This window comes from Poeciliopsis prolifica, unplaced genomic scaffold (genome assembly GCF_027474105.1).
Source record: "Poeciliopsis prolifica strain line A6 unplaced genomic scaffold, Auburn_PproV2 SCAFFOLD156, whole genome shotgun sequence".
NCBI classification, from domain to species: domain Eukaryota; kingdom Metazoa; phylum Chordata; class Actinopteri; order Cyprinodontiformes; family Poeciliidae; genus Poeciliopsis; species Poeciliopsis prolifica.
Genome location: NW_026562531.1, coordinates 12,501 through 31,904, shown reverse-complemented (window position 1 = coordinate 31,904; position 19,404 = coordinate 12,501). Strand labels below are relative to the sequence as shown.

The 19,404-nt window shown below is 45.2% G+C and overlaps 1 protein-coding gene across 1 annotated transcript; it reads right to left on the bottom strand.

Moving 5' to 3' along the window:
• Positions 1 to 8,249: 8,249 nt before the first annotated feature.
• LOC129356101 (zinc finger protein 436-like) lies at positions 8,250 to 18,579 on the bottom strand. The gene is made up of 6 exons (XM_055025713.1): positions 18,410 to 18,579; positions 17,515 to 17,608; positions 10,358 to 10,502; positions 9,831 to 10,026; positions 9,736 to 9,768; positions 8,250 to 9,666 (listed from the first exon to the last, which is right to left on the bottom strand). The coding sequence occupies exons 1-6, from the start codon at positions 18,577 to 18,579 to the stop codon at positions 8,652 to 8,654; spliced, it is 1,653 nt and encodes a 550-aa protein (XP_054881688.1). The 3' UTR covers positions 8,250 to 8,651.
• Positions 18,580 to 19,404: the final 825 nt, after the last annotated feature.

The following is a 19,404-nucleotide window of genomic DNA, read 5'->3' as shown; positions in this document are numbered from 1 at the left end:
TGCAGCGCCTGCGGCGCTGCATTAGCCACGGCCGAATCTTAAGGCTTTTATTTTGAAATGTTCAGAATGTTTAATTTTAAATGGTCAATGTAATCCCATGTATAACAGTGATTTGGTTAAATCAGACATATAATGGTCAAAAGAGCACTTATTTAATATAAAAATTCTCAAGGCTTTTATTTTGAAATTTTTTTAAAGCTTAATTTAAAATTTCCACACTAATTCCATGTGTAACAATGGTTGGTTAAAATGAGTTATAAAAGGCCCAAAACACAGGCAGTTCTGAAGTCCAGCTTTTTCCTCTGAGTTCTGCCATGTTAGAACTACAGTGATGCGTATTTGTAGTCCTAACCACTGGCCCTGCTGTGTTCCATTGCTATGGTAATGGATCCTCTGCAGGCTGTGAGTCAGACAGGGGGAGACATAATTCTATCAGTTTTGAGGCAGCCATTTTCACTAAAATAGGCATGAGCCAGAAAGGAATCTTAAGACTTTTATTTTTGAAATTTTCATTAAACTTCATTTTAAATGTCCAAAAATCCAAAGTTTTACAGTGGTGTATATAAAAAAGTCACATAAAGCCCAAGAGAGCAATTACGTGATATAAAAGAATTTCAGGGCTTTTATTTTGAAATTTTCATTCAACTTAATTTAAAATTGCCACACTAATCCCGTGTGTAACAATGGTTGGATAAAATCAGTTATAAAATGCCCAAAACACAAGTAGTTCTAAAGGCCAACAGCTTCCTCAGAGCTCTGCCATAGTAAAAACTACAGTGATGCGTATTTGTAGTCCTAACCACTGGCCCTGCTGTGTTCCTTGCTATGGTAATGGATCCTCTGCCAGCTGTGAGTCAGACAGGGGGAGACATAATTCTATCAGTTTGAGGCAGCCATTTTCACTAAAATAGGCATGAGCCAGAAAGGAATCTTAAGGCTTTTATTTTGAAATTTTCAGTAAGCCTCGTTTAAATGGCCAATCTCATCCCATGTTTAACACTGATTGGTTAAGTCAGTTATATAGTGGTCAAAAGAGCAATTACTTGATGGGAAAATTGTCAAGGCTTTTATTTTGAAATTTACATTAAGCTTAATTTTAATGGTAACACTAATCCCATGTGTAACTATGGAGTTTTGAAATCAGTTCTAAAATTCCTAAAAACCAAGTACTTGTCATGGCCAGCTCATTCTTCCTCAGTAGTAACTGACAGTTCCACCATGTTGTAGTTTTTATATTCACCTATGACCTCTTCTGTAGGCACTGAGTGTTCCGCCATGTTGTAGTCCAAACCTGCAGTTATTGTAGTTCTAAGGAGAAGGTCAACTCTCATGTCGGTGTGACACACAAGGAGAGACTTAATTCTAAATGCTTGAAGCAGTTATTTTTTCTGAAAGGCCTGAGAGAAATATTCAAGCTTTCATTTTGAAATTTTTATTAAGCTTAATTTAAAATTCACATACTAATCCTGTGTGTAACAATGGTTGGTTAAAAATAGTGATAAAAAGGCCAAACACAATGTAATTCTAAAGGCCAGCTCATTCCTCCTCAGTAGTAACTGACAGTTCCGCCATGTTGTAGTTCTGACAATCAGCTGTGACCTCTTTTGTAGGCACTGAGTGTTCCGCCATGTTGTAGTTCTAACCTTCAGGAATTGTAGTTCTGAAGAGGTCAACAGTCATGTGTGTGAGGCAGAGACAGATTTCTATCTTTGTGAGACAGCTCAGTCAGTTATAATGGAAAAAGCAGCCCGAACAACTCCTTGCCGTTCGGAAACCGGGATACGTATCGGAAAACCGTTTGAAGCATATGAGAGAGCTATTTTTTGTCTCCGATAGTCCTGCAAATCAAATCTGTAGCTCACTCACAGTAATTACAGTGATGAGAGAAGAATGGTGTGCGCTGAGGTCTGAAATTTTCCAGAAAAGTATGAAAATATATGGTGGAGAGCGTCAGTTAGGCTGGAACTTGATTTTGCTCTAAAGCACCTTGACAGAAAACCGTAAGCCCTAGAAAAATTTTGAAAACATTTTACCGGAGCAGACATACGTATCGATGTCATGTCCGAGTTTCATATCGATAGCACGATATTTGTGGGCGTGGCGGCGATTTCAAAATTTATTTGGGGTCAGATCCACTTCATTTTTCACTCTAGCAGAGCGGCAGTTGGTGGCAGTTATGCTCTGCGTTTCGGCAGTTGGAAATTTCGCTCGTTTTTCGCTTTTTACGTCGCCGTCGTAACGCCGATTCCCCATAAAAGTAATAGCTCCAATGCCGGGAACGAGCCGCACGTTTTGATACCACTTTTGTGGTGGGCTCGCAGCGGTGCGAGCCGCATTAACGGTAGCGGAAGAAGAAGTTATAACTAGAAAAATTCCTGAAGAAATTTAACCGGGGCCTGCCAAAGTGTGCCCGTCGATTTGGATCCAGCGTTCTGATGCTAAACATTAGCATCCATGCTAAAGAAAGCTGCAATGTCATCAATACAATGTGGAGAGTCACAAGCATGACTTACTGCATTCAGTATACTAAATATGGGTAATAAGAAAGGGAAATAGGTAATATCTCATGCAAGGTAAAAGGCTAATGCTAGTGCTCTGCCTTGCTGCGCAAGGCAGAGCCCTAACCTGAGTGGAAAAGATTATGCAGGATAATCTTATTGCACTGCCCTGCGGCAGTGCACTGGTGGGGAACAGAGAAATGCTAATGTTTGTGCTAATGCTAATGCACTGCCTTGCTGTGCAAGACAGTGCCCTAACTTGAGAGGAAAAGATAATGCAAGCTAATATCATTGCAGCGCCTGCGGCGCTGCATTAGCCACCCGAATCTTAAGGCTTTTATTTTAAATGTTCAGAATGTTTAATTTTAAATGGTCAATGTAATCCCATGTATAACAGTGATTTGGTTAAATCAGACATATAATGGTCAAAAGAGCACTTATTAATGTAAAAATTGTCAAGGCTTTTATTTTGAAATTTTTTTAAAGTTAATTTAAAATTTCCACACTAATTCCATGTGTAACAATGGTTGGTTAAAAATAGTTAAAAAGGCCCAAAACACAAGCAGTTCTAAACTCCAGCTTTTTTCTCTGAGTTCTGCCATGTTAGAACTACAGTGATGCGTTTTTGTAGTCCTAATCAGCTGGCCCCTTTGTGTTCCGTTGCCATGGTAATGGATCCTCTGCCAGCTGTGAGTCAGACAGGGGAGACTTAATTCTATCAGTTTGAGGCAGCCATTTTGCCTAAAATATGCATGAGCCAGAAAGGAATCTTAAGGCTTTTATTTTGAAATTTTCAGTAAGCTTCATTTTAACTGTCCAAAATAATCCGAAGAGTAACAGTGGTTTTGTTTTTAAAAAAGTCACATATATCCCCAAGAGAGCAATTCCATAATATAAAAGTATGTCAGGGCTTTTATTTTGAAATTTTAATTCAACTTAATTTAAAATTACCACGCTAATCCTGTGTGTAACAAATGATTGTTACACAACCATTTGAAATCAGTTATAAAAAGTCCAAACACAATATAATTCTAAAGGCCAGCTCATTCCTCCTCAGTAGTAACTGACAGTTCCGCCATGTTGTAGTTCTGACAATCAGCTCTGACCTCTTTTGTAGGCACTGAGTGTTCCGCCATGTTGTAGTTCTAACCTTCAGGAATTGTAGTTCTAAAGAGGAGGTCAACTGTCATGTCAATGTGACACACAAGGAGAGACTTAATTATAAATGCTTGAAGAAGTTAGTTTTTCTGACAGGCCTGAGAGAAATATTCAAGGTTTTATTTTGAAATTTTCATTAAGCTTCATTTTAAATTTTCACACAAATACTGTGTGTAACAATGGTTGCTTAAAATCAGTTATAAAAAGTCCAAACACAATGTAATTCTAAAGGCCAGCTCATTCCTCCTCAGTAGTAACTGACAGTTCCACCATGTTGTAGTTTTTATATTCACCTATGACCTCTTCTGTAGGCATTGACTGTTCCGCCATGTTGTAGTCCAAACCTGCAGTTATTGTAGTTCTAAGGAGAAGGTCAACTCTCATGTCATTGTGACACACAAGGAGAGACTTAATTCTAAATGCTTGAAGCAGTTATTTTTCTGAAAGGCCTGAGAGAAATATACAAGCTTTCATTTTGAAATTTTCATTAAGCTTAATTTAAAATTGCCACACTAATCCTGTGTGTAACAATGGTTGCTTAAAATCAGTTATAAAAAGTCCAAACACAATGTAATTCTAAAGGCCAGCTCATTCCTCCTCAGTAGTAACTGACAGTTCCGCCATGTTGTAGTTCTAACCTGCAGTCATTGTAGTTCTAAAGAGGTCAACTGTCATGTGTGTGAGGCAGAGACAGATTTCTATCTTTGTGAGACAGCTCAGTCAGTTATAATGGAAAAAGCAGCCCGAACAACTCCTTGCCGTTCGGAAACCGTGATACGTATCGGAAAACCGTTTGAAGCGTATGAGAGAGCTATTTTTTGTCTCCTATAGTCCTGCAAATCATATCTGTAGCTCATTCATAGTAATTACAGCGATGAGAGAAAAATGGTGTGCGCTGAGGTCTGAAATTTTCCAGAAAAGTATGAAAATATATGGTGGAGAGCGTCAGTTAGGCTGGAACTTGATTTTGCTCTAAAGCACCTTGACAGAAAACCGTAAGCCCTAGAAAAATTTTGAAAACATTTTACGGAGCAGACATTCGTATCTATGTCATGACCGAGTTTGAGACCGATTGCACGATATTTGTGGGCGTGACGGCGATTTCAAAATTTATTTGGGGTCAGAAATTCACTTCATTTTTCACTCTAGCGGAGCGGCAGTTGGTGGCAGTTATGCTCTGCGTTTCGGCAGTTGGAAATTTCGCTCGTTTTTCGCTTTTTACGTCGCCGTCGTAACTCCGATTCCCCATAAAAGTAATAGCTCCAATGCCGGGAACAAGCCGCACGTTTTGATACCACTTTTGTGGGTGGGCTCGCAGCGGTGCGAGCCGCATTCCGGTCTACGGAAGAATAAGTTATAACTAGAAAATTCCTGAAGAAATTTAACCGGGGCCTGCCAAAGTGTGCCCGTCGATTTTGACCCAGCGTTCTGATGCTAAACATTAGCATCCATGCTAAAGAAAGCTGCAATGTCATCAATACAATGTGGAGAGTCACAAGCATGACTTACTGCATTCAGTATATTAAATATGGGTAATAAGTAAAGGATATAGCTAATACCTCATGCAAGGTAAAAGGCTAATGCTAATGCTCTGCCTTGCTGCGCAAGGCAGAGCCCTAACCTGAGTGGAAAAGATCATGCAGGATAATCTTATTGCACTGCCTGCCTACGGCAATGCACCGGTGGGGAACAGAGAAATGCTAATGTTTGTGCTAATGCTAATGCACTGTCTTGCTGTGCAAGACAGTGCCCTAACTTGAGAGGAAAAGATAATGCAAGCTAATATCATTGCAGCGCCTGCGGCGCTGCATAGCCACGGCCAAATCTTAAGGCTTTTATTTGAAAATGTTCAGAATGTTTAATTTTAAATGGTCTATGTAATCCCATGTATAACAGTGATTTGGTTAAATCAGACATATAATGGTCAAAAGAGCACTTATTTATTGTAAAAATGTCCAGGCTTTTATTTTGAAATTTTTTAAAAGTTATTTAAAATTTCCACACTAATTCCATGTGTAACAATGGTTGGTTAAAAATAGTTATAAAGGCCCAAAACACAAGCAGTTCTAAAGTCCAGCTTTTTTCTCTGAGTTCTGCCATAGTTAGAACTACAGTGATGCGTTTTTGTAGTCCTAATCAGCTGGCCCCTTTGTGTTCCGTTGCCATGGTAATGGATCCTCTGCCAGCTGTGAGTCAGACAGGGGGAGACTTAATTCTATCAGTTTGAGGCAGCCATTTTCCCTAAAATAGGCATGAGCCAGAAAGGAATCTTAAGGCTTTTATTTTGAAATTTTCATTGAGATTAATTTTAAATGGCCAATCTCATCCCATGTTTAACACTGATTGGGTTAAATCAGTTATATAGTGGTCAAAGAGCAATTACTTGATGGAAAAATTGTCAAGGCTTTTATTTTGAAATTTACATTAAGTTTAATTTAAATGGTAACACTAATCCCATGTGTAACTATGGAGTTTTGAAATCAGTTCTAAAATTCCCAAAAACCAAGTACTTGTCATGGCCAGCTGATTCCTCATCAGTAGTAACTGACAGTTCTGCCATGTTGTAGTTCTGACAATCAGCTCTAACCTCTTTTGTAGGCACTGAGTGTTCCGCCATGTTTGTAGTTCTAACCTGCAGTCATTGTAGTTCTAAAGAGCAGCTCAGTCCCTCAGTAGTAACTGACAGTTCCACCATGTTGTAGTTTTTAGATTCACCTATGACCTCTTCTGTAGGCACTGAGTGTTCCGCCATGTTGTAGTTCTAACCTTCAGGAATTGTAGTTCTAAGAGGAGGTCAACTGTCATGTCAGTGTGACACACAAGGACAGGCTTAATTCTAAGTGCTTGAAGAAGTTAGTTTTTCTGACAGGCCTGAGAGAAATATTCCAGGTTTATTTCGAAATTTTTATTAAGCTTAATTTAAAATTGCCAAACTATTCCTGTCTGTAACAGTGGTTGCTTACAATTAGTTATAAAGCCAAAACACAATGTAATTCTAAAGGCCAGCTCATTCCTCCTCAGCAGTAACTGACAGTTACTGTTGTAGTTCTGACAATCAGCTCTGACCTCTTTTGTAGGCACTGAGTGTTCCGCCATGTTGTAGTTCTAACCTTCAGGAATTGTAGTTCTAAAGAGGTCAACAGTCATGTGTGAGGCAGAGACAGATTTCTATCTTTGTGAGACAGCTCAGTCAGTTATAATGGAAAAAGCAGCCCGAACAACTCCTTGCCGTTCGGAAACTGTGATACGTATGAGAAAACCGTTTGAAGCATATGAGAGAGCTATTTTTTTGTCTCCGATAGTCCTGCAAATCAAATCTGTAGCTCACTCACAGTAATTACAGTGATGAGAGAGAATGGTGTGTGTTGAGGTCTGAATTTTCCAGAAAAGTATGAAAATATATGGTGGAGAGCGTCAGTTAGGCTGGAACTTGATTTTGCTCTAAAGCACCTTGACAGAAAACCGTAAGCCCTAGAAAAATTTTGAAAACATTTTACCGGAGCAGACATACGTATCGATGTCATGTCTGAGTTTCATACCGATTGCACGATATTTGTGGGCGTGGCGGCGATTTCAAAATTTATTTGGGGTCGAATCGCACTGCTTCCCACACTCTAACGAAACGTCAGTTACACTCTAGGTTTTGGCAGTTGAGCTTTTCGGTTCGGCAGTTGGAAATTTTGCTCGTTTTTCGCTTTTTACGTCGCCGTCATAACGCCGATTCCCCATAAAAGTAATAGCTCCAATGCCGGGAACAAGCCGCACGTTTTGATACCACATTTGTGGGTGGGCTCGCAGCGGTACGAGCCGCATTCCGGTCTAAGGAAGAAAAATAAAGAAGAATAAAGAGGCATTCTATTAGGTGAAGAACAATAGGTGCCTGCCATGCAATGCATGGAGGCAGTTACTGACTTGCTTCGCAAGTCAGTAACTGCTCTCCTTATGCATTGCTATGGGCAGGGCCCCAATAATAATAATAAAGAGACATTCTATTGGGTGAAGATTAATAGGTGCCTGCCATGCAATGCATGGAGGCAGTGACTGACTTGCTTCGCAAGTCAGTCACTGCTCTCCTTATGCATTGCTATGGGCAGGCCCCAATAAAGAGGCGTTCTATTAGGTGAAGAACAATAGGTGCCTGCCATGCAATGCATAAGGAGAGCAGTGACTGACTTGCTTCGCAAGTCAGTCACTGCTCTCCTTATGCATTGCTATGGGCAGGCCCCAATAATAAAGAGGCGTTCTATTAGGTGAAGAACAATAGGTGCCTGCCATGCAATGCATAAGGAGAGCAGTGACTGACTTGCAGTCAGTCACTGCTCTCCTTATGCATTGCAAGGCAGGCCCCAATTATGGAGCTGCTGGTTTCTGTCTGGATAATAAAATAATCTGGCAGAAGGAAGGAAACTTTAGAAGGTTGTTTAATATGGGATTGAAGGTCCTAGTCAAAGTAACAGGTTCTTTATGAGGTTGCTATGACAACATAACGTAAAGTTGCTGCTGAAAAATCTCCATTTATTTTGAAACCGACTTTAATAAATGAAAACGGTGGCAGAAACAGCCCGTGACCCTCTGACCTCTAGTGTGTGACGGATCCCAGAAGCTGATAATCTGATGATCAAACGATGAAACAAACATGTTGTGGTTCTGATTAGCATCTGGAACGTAAACAAACCGCAGATTATGGTTCAAACACCGAGGCGGGATTATCGCCTGGACACGTTCCTTAATCTGAGCAGGTCTGCTGGATTACACATCATCATCTGGATTTACTGGACTCCCTCAAGCTGCTCAACTGGAAACCAGTCAAACCAGTGCTCTGCTGCAGAGAGCTGGTCCAGAACCGGCAGCTGGGATTAACAGGCTCTGGACCGGGTCAGAAACTCGTCCAGCTGGTGTCCCTCAGGGCCGTGTTTCTGTGTAGTGACAGATTACAGTCAAGCAGACGAAGGAACCGAACCGTCCAGATCGTCCATCCCAGCTGCTAATCTGGGATTAAAGGCTCTGCTGCATCCGCCTCAGGTGAGCTTGGGTCTGCAGGTGAGCCCGGAGGAAGCTGCGCAGCCGGAAGTGCTTCCCGCAGCGCTGGCAGCTGTGCGGCGCCTGGCCGCCGTGGATGCTGCGGTGCCGCAGGAAGCTGGAGGCCCGGCTGAAGGTCTGGGCGCAGGCGGAGCAGCTGTAGGGCTTCTGCCCGCCGTGGGTGTAGCGGTGGTCCTGCAGCAGCTGCTGCAGCCGGTAGCTCCTCCCGCACACATCGCAGTGGAACGGCTTGTCCCCCGTGTGGCTGCGCTGGTGCGCCCGGTGCTGCGACGGGTTGGGGAACTTCTTCCCGCAGACCTGGCAGGTGACGGCCGGCGGCAGCAGGCCGGCCGCCGCCGCCTCCTGGGCGTGTCGGCTGATCATGTGGTTCCTCAGGCAGCGGAAGCTCTTGCCGCAGACGGAGCAGAGCTGCTTCTCTCCGGCGTGCGTGGCCTGGTGGCTGCGCAGGTTGCCGGCCTGCGTGAAGCGCCGCCCGCAGGTGGAGCAGCTGAATGGGCGCGGCTCCTGGTGCACCAGCGTGTGTCGCGTCAGGTGGGAGGCGTGGTAGAAGGCCTTGCCGCAGACTTCGCACATCAAGGTCTTGCTGAAGTGCGTCACCCGGTGCGTCTTTAGCGCGCCGACGCAGGAGTAGCCCTTCCCGCAGATGTCGCAGCGGCAGCTCTTGTCGCCGGTGTGTCGCGCCTTGACGTGCAGGTCGCGGTGCGTCTTGTGGTTGAAGCTTTTGGGGCAGAAGCCGCAGGCGAACGGCAGGAGGCCGTGCTCCTTCAGCTGGTGTTCCCGGAGCTTCAGGACGCCGCTGAACGCCGCGCCGCACACCGAGCACAGCGGGTGGACTTCCTGTGGTGGTCGGCCAGCCGCTCGGCGCTGGGGAACAGCCTGCTGCAGCGCCAGCACCGCAGGTGAAGCTCCTCGCTCGCCGTGGTCGCAGCCGGCCTCCGCCCGCAGCGTTTGGCCTCGCCGCCAGGTGGCGCTGGGGGCCGGGCGTAGTCATGGTCATCGGTCGGAGGGGAAGAGGCGGGGCGCACCTGCAACTCCTCACCTGTGAGATGAGACGCGCTGCTTCTGCTGCCACCTTGAACACAGACGCAGTTCATCTCTGATGAGCAGCAGAGGGCGCTGCAGCAGCTGACCCACCAGGAGCTCCTCAGGGCTCCGTCCTCCGCACTGCAGCAGGTAGACTCACCCCCAGCGCTCTGCAGCGCCACCAGCAGGCGCCTGCTGTCACCAGCAGCGCTCAGAAAAGGAAACATGGTCAGCGTTTGCTCTGCAGCCGCTCCGTCACTGACTCCGTACAGGAAGTAGGCGTGGCCTGCGCCGGGCTCCTGCTCACCTGAAACTCAGAAACACAACGATTTTCACCTGGTTCACACCAAACGCAGACACGGACCTTCTGCTCACCTGGATCGTGTTTATGATCCTGGCCTGGGATCGGTCTACTAACTGGTTTTGCTGGTCCTGACGGTGTTCCCCAGGGTTCTGTCTAAAGCTCCTCCCAGTGTCTCTAACTAATCCTTCATCTCTGTTCTAATATTCGTCTCTCTGCAGATGACTGAGGGTTTCTTCCTGTGCTGATTGCAAATCAGATCACCGTTTTCAAATGTTAAATCTGTGGTAAACAGATTTAACTTCTGAAAATCTTAGTCCTGCAGACACACCTGCACCTGTCTGGGTCTTCATTAAGCCTCCACGGGTGTCGGCCGGTGTGGGCGGAGCCTCTTCCTGCCTCGTCATGCTGGTTTCCAGGATCTTCAGGATTTGATCGGCAGCTTCCAGACACAGCCTGTCCACTGCCACTCCCAGTTCCTCCTGAGGAAACCAGTAAACCTCCATCACTCTTTCACACAGACTGAAAGAACCAGTCTCTTGTGACTGGGCCCAAACTGGAACAGAACCAGGATTCTGCCGATCCTCCAAAGAACCTCTTAATAACTTTGGTCCAAAGGACTCCAGATGTTTAATGATAAGTTTTGTTTTATTACCAGATTATTTACTGACTGTTCCCTTCAGGAAAACTAACTGCATGTCTCCGATCACCTGCAGAACATTCCTGACCATCAAGTGTTTTTTTTTGGTGCGTTTGGATCATGCAGGGGAGTCGGGAGGATCCAGATCCAGGTTAATAATCTGATTCTGGACCCAGAACCAGGAAGCCTGATGGTCTGAGGCCAGCTGGCCCAGGAATGATCCGGACCTTCCGACGCTTCACGAAGACACGACAGAATGACAAAATGTCGCCATCGGAGCGCAAAGGAAAACCCCAGAAAAACTACGAGTCTGCCCAGAAATACAAAAATATAAAATAATAATATAAATAACTTTGAGTTTCAGACAGTCACAGTGAGGGAATGTTGAGCAACCTGCAGGTCGATGGGAGGAAAATGGTTCTGAGTCTGGCTGCTCAACAATGAAGGAAACGTCCTGCCAGACGGACGATCAGAGGATCAATCGATCAGAGCATCAATCGATCAGAGCATCAATCGATCAGAGCATCAATCGATCAGAGCATCAATCGATCAGAGCATCAATCGATCAGAGCATCAATCGATCAGAGGATCAATCGAGCAGAGCATCAATCGATCAGAGCATCAATCGAGCAGAGGATCAATCGAGCAGAGCATCAATCGATCAGAGCATCAATCGAGCAGAGCATCAATCGATCAGAGCATCAATCGAGCAGAGGATCAATCGATCAGAGGATCAATCGAGCAGAGCATCAATCGATCCGAGGATCAATCGATCAGAGCATCAATCGATCAGAGCATCAATCGAGCAGAGCATCAATCGATCCGAGGATCATCGAGAGCATCAATCGATCAGAGCATCAATCGATCAGAGCATCAATCGAGCAGAGGATCAATCGATCAGAGCATCAATCGATCCGAGTGTCAATCGATCAGAGCATCAATCGATCAGAGCATCAATCGATCCGAGTGTCAATCGATCAGAGCATCAATCGAGCAGAGGATCAATCGATCAGAGCGTCAATCGATCAGAGGATCAATCGATCAGAGCATCAATCGATCAGAGCATCAATCGATCAGAGAATCAATCGATCCAAGCATCAATCGATCAGAGCATCAATCGATCCGAGTGTCAATCGAGCAGAGGATCAATCGATCAGAGCATCAATGGAGCAGAGGATCAATCGATCAGAGCATCAATCGAGCAGAGGATCCATCGATCAGAGCATCAATCGATCAGAGGATCAATCGATCAGAGCATCAATCGAGCAGAGGATCAATCGAGCAGAGGATCAATCAATGAGAGCATCAATCGAGCAGATCAATCGATCAGAGCATCAATCGAGCAGAGGATCAATCGATCAGAGCATCAATCGAGCAGAGGATCAATCGATCAGAGCATCAATCGAGCAGAGGATCAATCGATCAGAGCATCAATCGAGCAGAGGATCAATCGATCAGAGCATCAATCGAGCAGAGGATCAATCGATCAGAGCATCAATCGATCCGAGGATCAATCGATCAGAGCATCAATCGATCCGAGGATCAATTGATCAGAGCATCAATCGATCAGAGCATCAATCGATCAGAGCATCAATCGATCCGAGGATCAATCGATCAGAGCATCAATCGAGCAGAGGATCAATCGATCAGAGCATCAATCGATCAGAGCATCAATCGAGCAGAGCATCAATCGATCCGAGCATCAATCAATCAGAGCATCAATCGAGCAGAGGATCAATCGATCAGAGCATCAATGGAGCAGAGGATCAATCGATCAGAGCATCAATCGAGCAGAGGATCAATCGATCAGAGCGTCAATCGATCAGAGGATCAATCGATCAGAGCATCAATCGATCAGAGGATCAATCGATCAGAGGATCAATCGATCAGAGCATCAATCGATCCGAGTGTCAATCGAGCAGAGGATCAATCGATCAGAGCATCAATCGATCAGAGCATCAATCGATCAGAGCATCAATCGATCAGAGCGTCAATCGATCAGAGGATCAATCGATCAGAGCATCAATGGAGCAGAGGATCAATCGATCCGAGTGTCAATCGAGCCGAGCATCAATCGATCAGAGCGTCAATCGATCAGAGGATCAATCGATCAGAGCATCAATGGAGCAGAGCATCAATCGATCAGAGCGTCAATCGATCAGAGGATCAATCGATCAGAGCATCAATCGATCAGAGCATCAATCGATCAGAGCGTCAATCGATCAGAGGATCAATCGATCAGAGCATCAATGGAGCAGAGCATCAATCGATCAGAGCATCAATCGATCAGAGCGTCAATCGATCAGAGGATCAATCGATCAGAGCATCAATGGAGCAGAGCATCAATCGATCAGAGCATCAATCGATCAGAGCGTCAATCGATCAGAGGATCAATCGATCAGAGCATCAATCGATCCGAGCGTCAATCGAGCCGAGCATCAATCGATCAGAGCATCAATCGATCAGAGCGTCAATCGATCAGAGGATCAATCGATCAGAGCATCAATGGAGCAGAGCATCAATCGATCAGAGCATCAATCGATCAGAGCGTCAATCGATCAGAGGATCAATCGATCAGAGCATCAATCGATCAGAGCATCAATCGATCAGAGCATCAATCGATCAGAGCATCAATCGAGCAGAGCATCAATCGATCCGAGATCAATTGATCAGAGCATCAATCGATCAGAGGATCAATCGATCAGAGGATCAATCGAGCAGAGGATCAATCGAGCAGAGCATCAATCGATCCGAGGATCAATCGATCAGAGCATCAATCGATCAGAGCATCAATCGACCAGAGCATCAATCGATCCGAGGATCAATCGATCAGAGCATCAATCGATCAGAGCATCAATCGATCAGAGAATCAATCGATCCAAGCATCAATCGATCAGATCAATCGAGCAGAGGATCAATCGATCAGAGCATCAATCGATCCGAGTGTCAATCGAGCAGAGGATCAATCGATCAGAGCATCAATGGAGCAGAGGATCAATCGATCAGAGCATCAATCGATCAGAGCATCAATCGAGCAGAGGATCAATCGATCAGAGCATCAATCGATCCGAGTGTCAATCGAGCAGAGGATCAATCGATCAGAGCATCAATGGAGCAGAGGATCAATCGATCAGAGCATCAATGGAGCAGAGGATCAATCGATCAGAGCATCAATGGAGCAGAGGATCAATCGATCAGAGCATCAATGGAGCAGAGGATCAATCGATCAGAGCATCAATCGAGCAGAGGATCAATCGATCAGAGCATCAATCGAGCAGAGGATCAATCGATCAGAGCATCAATCGAGCAGAGGATCAATCGATCAGAGCATCAATCGATCCGAGTGTCAATCGAGCAGAGGATCAATCGATCAGAGCATCAATGGAGCAGAGGATCAATCGATCAGAGCATCAATGGAGCAGAGGATCAATCAATCAGAGCATCAATGGAGCAGAGGATCAATCGATCAGAGCATCAATGGAGCAAGGATCAATCGATCAGAGCATCAATCGAGCAGAGGATCAATCGATCAGAGCATCAATCGAGCAGAGGATCAATCGATCAGAGCATCAATCGAGCAGAGGATCAATCGATCAGCATCAATCGAGCAGAGGATCAATCGATCAGAGCATCAATCGAGCAGAGGATCAATCGATCAGAGCGTCAATCGATCAGAGGATCAATCGATCAGCATCAATCGATCAGAGCATCAATCGATCCGAGTGTCAATCGAGCAGAGGATCAATCGATCAGAGCGTCAATCGATCAGAGGATCAATCGATCAGAGCATCAATCGATCAGAGCATCAATCGATCCGAGTGTCAATCGAGCAGAGGATCAATCGATCAGAGCATCAATCGAGCAGAGGATCAATCGATCAGAGCGTCAATCAATCAGAGGATCAATCGATCAGAGCATCAATCGATCAGAGCATCAATCGAGCAGAGGATCAATCGATCAGAGCATCAATCGATCCGAGTGTCAATCGAGCAGAGGATCAATCGATCAGAGCATCAATGGAGCAGAGGATCAATCGATCAGAGCATCAATGGAGCAGAGGATCAATCGATCAGAGCATCAATGGAGCAGAGGATCAATCGATCAGAGCATCAATGGAGCAGAGGATCAATCGATCAGAGCATCAATCGAGCAGAGGATCAATCGATCAGAGCATCAATCGAGCAGAGGATCAATCGATCAGAGCATCAATCGAGCAGAGGATCAATCGATCAGAGCGTCAATCGATCAGAGGATCAATCGATCAGAGCATCAATCGATCAGAGCATCAATCGATCCGAGTGTCAATCGAGCAGAGGATCAATCGATCAGAGCGTCAATCGATCAGAGGATCAATCGATCAGAGCATCAATCGATCAGAGCATCAATCGATCCGAGTGTCAATCGAGCAGAGGATCAATCGATCAGAGCATCAATCGAGCAGAGGATCAATCGATCAGAGCATCAATCGAGCAGAGGATCAATCGATCAGAGCGTCAATCAATCAGAGGATCAATCGATCAGAGCATCAATCGATCAGAGCATCAATCGAGCAGAGGATCAATCGATCAGAGCATCAATCGATCAGAGCATCAATCGATCAGAGCGTCAATCGAGCAGAGGATCAATCGATCCGAGGATCAATCGATCAGAGCATCAATCGATCAGAGCATCAATCGATCAGAGCGTCAATCGATCAGAGCGTCAATCGAGCAGAGGAACAATCGATCAGAGCATCAATCGATCAGAGCATCAATCGAGCAGAGGATCAATCGATCAGAGCATCAAACGATCAGAGCATCAATCGATCAGAGCATCAATCGATTCGAGGATCAATCGAGCAGAGGATCAATCGATCAGAGCATCAATCGAGCAGAGGATCAATCGATCAGAGCATCAATCGATCAGAGCATCAATCGAGCAGAGGATCAATCGATCAGAGCATCAATCGAGCAGAGGATCAATCGATCAGAGCATCAATCGAGCAGAGGATCAATCAATGAGAGCATCAATCGAGCAGAGGATCAATCGATCAGAGCATCAATCGATCAGAGCATCAATCGAGCAGAGGATCAATCGATCAGAGCATCAATCGAGCAGAGGATCAATCGATCAGAGCATCAATCGAGCAGAGGATCAATCAATGAGAGCATCAATCGAGCAGAGGATCAATCGATCAGAGCATCAATCGATCCGAGTGTCAATCGATCAGAGCATCAATCGATCAGAGCATCAATCGATCAGAGCATCAATCGATCCGAGTGTCAATCGAGCAGAGGATCAATCGAGCAGAGCATCAATCGATCAGAGCATCAATCGAGCAGAGGATCAATCGATCGGAGGATCAATCTATTGTTGAGGAGTGGCGTGCGGCTGGACGTGGTCAGTGACCTCCTTGGTCTAGTCGATGTTCGGGGGCCGGTGGTTCACCAGTCCACTGCCGGTGTTCAGAGACATGAGGCCTCAGCTCTGTCAGTGAGGAATCCAGCAACCAGTTGAGGCCCAGTGGGACCAGTGAGCAGATCCTAGACCAGGGGTGTCAAACTCCAGTCCTGGAGGGCCGCTGTCCTGCAACGTTTAGATGTGCCTCTGCTGCACCAGCTGAATAGAATAATAGGTCATTAGCAAGGCTCTGCAGAATCGATCTACAAAAGGAGGAGGTAATTAAGCCATTTCATTCCTGTGTTTTGTACCTGTTACACATCAAAAACCTGCAGGACAGCGTCCCTCCAGGACTGGAGTTTGACACCCCTGTCCTAGAGGATGATGGATCTGGACGGCGCCGGTACCAAGGTGTTCCCGGCGGGTGGCGTCCTCCGTGGAGCTGTTATCCAAACCGGATTGGGTCAGATGATGGAGGCAGTGTGGATGGGGCCTTCACCTCTTGAAGCATTTCATCATGGTGGACGTTAGAGCAGCGGCTGAAAGTCTATAAGACGTGACGGTCGGTCTCTGGAATAATTACAGCTGACTTAAAACATGAGGAACGATGGTTTGGCTTTCCTCCAATGGAGTTCATTCAAACCATCCAAAGACGTCGAGTTCACTGAGGAAGCTAATGTCCACCAGGTGAACCAGTGACAGACTGGCTCTGCCAGCCGTTTACTGGGATCGTGGTACAAACCTGCAGGACGGTTCAGAGAGAGTCGGGCCACTAAGGAGATAATCACCAGGCCACAAACAACAGCATTCTGCAGGTTTTTATGGAAGTATTAGAGATGTTGTTCAAAGCCTTTGTAGAGTATATCCTGACAGGTAATCTCTCTGATGCAATAAAAACAGGGATTATCAGTTTAATCCCCAAACCTAATAAACATCTAATGGATGTTTATAATCAGAACATCTCTGTGTATGATTATAAATGTTAGCTCAGGTTTCTGCTCAGATTGAACGAACTGAGAGATTCAACTATCAGCCTCCATTAACGTCCCGTCAGGTTGGATTTCACACACCTGGACGTTCCTCTCTGAGATGCTGCAAAGTTCAGGGGATTATCTTTGAGCTGCTCTATTTATAGCTCAGTTTCCATAAATCCAGGACTCTGCTCTAGATTTAAGATCCAGCGAAGCATTTGGCAATACACTGTTTAGCACAACGACTCAGTTATTAACGCTTCAAATCAATAACAAGATCAAAACAAACAAAAACCATCCAGTGCTTGTCTCTGCCCTCAGAATAATTACTTAGATTTAAGGTTAGAAATTAGATTTTTCTCATTCATTACTGAACTCATCAAAGCATTTCGTCAGAAGAATGAAGTTAAATGTTTATGAATGAAACAGGAAGAAACGTTTTTGTTAAAAGTCCCGATTAATTAATGACATGAGTGCCCCGGTGCCCCGGTGCCGCCGCCGCACCGGGGCACCGGGCACCGGGCCGCCGCCGCACCGGGGCACCGGGGCACCGGGCCGCCGCCGCACCGGGGCACCGGGCCGCCGCACCAAGAAACCCCTGGAATGAAGTCAAGGAGTTTCTGGCGGTTAATTTCCTATCGGCTTGGAATCAGTGCAACGACTCAGCTTCCCTGAGCTCCTTCAACAGAGCGTTATGGTGGCTTAGTTTTAACTGTGTACATGATATGTTTTACAGTATTGTGCCAGAGACACATCTAGTAAATATTCATTACTCTATTTGTCCAATTAATGATGTTTTATGTGTTGCTAACACTCTTCTACTGTGAAGAATGAAACTCGCCTCTGGTGCAGCTTTCAGCCTGGCTCTGAGACCAGCAGCATGTAACCGCCACACAGACAGGGGCGCCGTTTTCGCATTGCACCGCTACATAAAGCAAGTGTTACAGTTGCGCTTTGGAAAAATGGCTTAAAACATTCAATATGGTTTCATTTTTCTGATTTTAGATTTAGGAAGTGGAACTTCTCACTCTGTGCTTAATTAGTAAATATAAGGCTGGAAGGAAAACTGTTATTTTTCTAAACATTTCTCAGGTCCTGTGAATTTGTGTCATCATTTATGAGAAAATATCATTTTATTCGTTAGATTTTGGGAACGTGAGTAAAGCGACGCAGTTAATCAGATTCAATGCAAGTAACCGACATGAAATGGACTCAGCAGCGGAATGAGAGAAAATATTTAGACTATGAAAATATTTAGATTATGTAAATATTTAGATTATGAAGAGATTCTAGTTTGTTTCTACAGTTTACATCCTATTGTCCTGCGTTGCTGTTATTAGCTTTGTTACTTGATAAATAAAGTTAAACTCGGTGCAGCACACAAGGACCGTGACGTCACCGACAGGCGCCGCTGGAGCCGGAAGTGTTGCTATTAGCCACGGTTAGCTTCACCTGAGAGCGGCGCTCGCGGCTCCCACGCTCCGCCTCCCTCAGCTGGGCCAGCAGGGTTCGGCCCAGGCTGTTCACGACCAGAACCACTTGGCTCCGGACGGCGGCTACATCCGCCATTCTGGGCCGCGGTCAGTTCCGGGTTGGCAAGCGGCTGAACAGCGGGACAGGAAGTGATGTAGTGACTCGTCCAGTGGCTCTTCCGTTTCCTTTAAAAAACAAAACTCATAAAGATGCCATGATTCATACAGCAGCTCATTTTAGCCAGATTCATTCATTTATTATTATTTTATAATAAAGCGAAGAAATTCAGACTTTTTTCTCAGAATTTAAATTTTAAGTCAGAATTGAATTTTCTGGCCCTCAGGAGACACAGATTCTTTATTCAGAAAAACATGATTACTAAATGTTGCAACTCTTATAGATTCTGTGGGCAGAAAGGTTCTCCTGCAGCAGTCTGAGTCACAGGAGGTGAGAAGAAGCCTCTGACTGAAGGCAGTCTGAAGCTCAGGGTTGATTTTATGGAAGATCCTTCTCCACTGGATCCGGTCACCTGAACAGAACCAGAACTGAACCAAGTCTATTCGGTTGTTGACCCGGTCAGACAGATGACAACAAAAGATTGACCGACACACAACAATAATCTCCTTTGTTTTTTCACATTTTAATTTTTAATCCTTTTGTTGTGGAAAATCTGCTGTCATTAATAGAGAGAAACATGAAAACAATAACAATAGTCCAGGAAAGGCTGCTGAACATCACCAACTGCTGCAGCACTGATGGCTAGCATGACTATGGCTAATCTGAACACCTGCTGCTGCTGACACCCTGAAGATGTTTTAATGGATGGACATCCTGCAGGACTCATCCATCCATCATCCATCCATCCATCATCCATCCATCCATCCATCATCCATCCATCCATCCATCATCCATCCATCCATC